The sequence below is a fragment of the Lissotriton vulgaris genome, unplaced genomic scaffold, assembly GCF_964263255.1.
Source record: "Lissotriton vulgaris unplaced genomic scaffold, aLisVul1.2 SCAFFOLD_881, whole genome shotgun sequence".
Taxonomy (NCBI): Eukaryota; Metazoa; Chordata; class Amphibia; order Caudata; family Salamandridae; genus Lissotriton; species Lissotriton vulgaris.
In genome coordinates this window covers 1-2,500 of record NW_028255099.1, presented here as the reverse complement: position 1 = coordinate 2,500, position 2,500 = coordinate 1, and the positions used below count along the sequence as shown (strand labels likewise).

General features: G+C 65.4%; 1 protein-coding gene across 1 annotated transcript in view; it reads left to right on the top strand.

Annotated features, from left to right (window-relative positions):
- LOC147659240 (endoglin-like) overlaps nucleotides 1-350 on the top strand; it is a gene marked incomplete at its 3' end in the record, with an annotated part of 108,824 nt that extends 108,474 nt beyond the window's left edge. The window contains exon 7 of the mRNA XM_086951862.1: nucleotides 170-350. Within this exon, the coding sequence (XP_086807988.1) occupies nucleotides 170-350 (181 nt within the window). The remainder of the gene's footprint in view (nucleotides 1-169) is intronic.
- Between the last annotated feature and the right edge of the window lie 2,150 nt (nucleotides 351-2,500).

Sequence of the window (2,500 nt, the reverse complement as noted above, 5' to 3'; positions counted from 1 at the left end):
ACTCTCTCTCTCTCTCTCCCTTCACATCCTCGTCTCTCTTCTGCCTCTCTTTCTCCTTCTCTCTCTCCCTCTCTCTCTTTCTCCTTCTCTCTCTCTCCCTCTCTCTTTGTCTCCCTCTCTTCCTCTTCTTCTCTGTTTGGCCCCTCGGTGCCCCCCTCCCCCCCCTCAGATCCAGCCCCCTGCCGTGTCCTGGGTTCGTACAAGTCCGCAGACCCTCCGGCAGGATGAGGGTCGGGTGCTGCCCTCCCCGGAGCAGGTCACCCTCTGGGCCCAGCAGGAGGGCTTCGACAGGATCTGGTTCACTCAGATGCCCCCGGTGCAGAGGATCACAATCCGGCTGCAGATCTGCCGTGAGTACAGGGGGCGGGGCCAGGACTGGGGGGGGGGGGGGGGCAGTAGAGGGAGGCGGGGCCAGAACATGGTGGGTGGCAGGAGAGGGAGGCGGGGCCAGGACTGGAGGGCGGGGCTGGGACAGGGAGGCAGGGTCAGGACAGAGAGGCGGGGCCAGGACAGGGAGGCGGGCCAGGGAGGCGGGGTCAGGACAGGGAGGCGGGGTCAGGGCAGGGAGGTGGGGCTTGGACAGAGAGGAGGGGCCAGGATTGGGAGGCGGGGCCAGGGAGGCAGGGCCAGGACAGGGAGGTGGGGCCAGGACAGAGAGCCAGGTCCAGGACAGGGAGGCGGGGCCAGGACAGAGAGCCAGGTCCAGGACAGGGAGGCGGGGCCAGGACTAGAAGCGGGCAGGACTGGGAGCGGGCAGGAAGCAGAGTCAGGACAGAAAGGCGGGGTCATAACAGAGAGCCAGGTTCAGGACAGGGAGGTGGGGCCAGGACAGGGAGCGGGCAGGACAGGGTACAGGCAGGACAGGGAGCGGGCAGGAGGCAGAGCTAGGACAGGGAGGCGGGTCCAGAACAGGAAGCAGAGCCAGGACAGGGAGGCGGGGCCAGGACAGAGAGCCAGGTCCAGGACAGGGAGGTGGGGCCAGGACAGGGAGCGGGCAGGACAGGGTACAGGCAGGACAGGGAGCGGGCAGGAAGCAGAGCCAGGACAGGGAGGCGGGTCCAGAACAGGAAGCAGAGCCAGGACAGGGAGGCGGGGCCAGGTCAGAGAGCCAGGGGCAGGACAGGGAGGCGGGTCCAGAACAGGAAGCAGAGCCAGGACAGGGAGGCGCAGCCAGGACAGGGAGCCAGGTCCAGGACAAGGAGGCGGGCCAGAAAAAAGGAGGCGGGCCAGGACAAATAGCCATTCAGGACAGGAAGGCGGGGCCAGGAGAGGGAGCAGGCAGGACAGGGAGCGGGCAGGAAGCAGAGCTAGGACAGGTAGGCGGGGCCAGGACAGAGAGCCAGGCCCAGGACAGGGAGGTGGGGCCAGGACAGGGAGCGGGCAGGACAGGGAGCAGGCAGGAAGCAGAGTCAGGACAGGGAAACGGGGCTAGGGCAGGGAGCCGGGGCCAGGACAGAGAGCCAGGTTCAGGACAGGGAGGCTGGGCCAGGACTGGAAGGCGAGTCTGGAAGAAAGGCTGGACAGGCGGGGCCCGGACTGGAAGCGGGCAGGACAGGGTGCGGGCAGGAAGCAGAGCCAGGAAAGGAAAGCTGGGCCAGGGCAGGGAGCGTGGCCAGGAAGAATGGCGGGGCTAGGACAGGGAGGCGGGCAAGGACAGGGAGCGGGCAGGAAGCAGAGCCAGGACAGGAAAGCGGGGTCAGGACAGGGAGCGGGCAGCACAGGGAGGCAGGGCCAGGACAGGGAGCGGGCAGGAGGCAGAGCCAGGACAGAGAGGTGGGCCAGAACAGGAATCCGGGGCCAGGACAGGGAGCAGATAGGAGGCAGAATCAGGACAGAGAGGCGGCTCTGGACAGGGAGCGGGCAGGCGGCAGAGCTAGGACAGGGAGCGGGCAGGAGGCAGATCCATGACAGAGAGGTGGGGCCAGGACAGGGAGCTGGGGCCAGGACAGGGAGCAGGCAGGAGGCAGAGCCAGGACAGAGAGGCGGGGCTAGGAGAGTGAGCGGGCAGGGCGCAAAGCTAGTACAGGGAGCGGGCATGAGGCAGATTCAGGACAGAGAGGTGAAGCCAGGACAGAGAGGCGGACCAGGACAGGGAGCTTGGGGCCAGGACAGGGAGCCTGGGGCCAGGAAAGGGAGTGGGCAGGAGGCAGAGCCAGGACAGGGAGTGGGCAGGAGGCAAAGCCAGGACAGGGAGCGGCCCTGACCACCTGAAGAGGCAGTTTCAGTGGTATGTGCCAACAAGACCACTTGGCTCTCTTGAAGCAAAACTGGGGACAGCTCCCCCCATAAAGAAAGCCCGTTGGGGAGGTCGAAGCTTTGTGGTTTGTGCAGCGAAGGCCTGGAATGGCTCCCTCTCCATCTAAGAGGTATGGCAGATGTACTTGCTTTTAGGAAGGCCTTAAAACATGGCTTTTTCACGTTTAAGACCCGGGTTCATTTCCTTTCTTTCATCTGTAGGACTGTAACTAGCGCCAGGACACCCTTGGGTAACCGTTGTGCT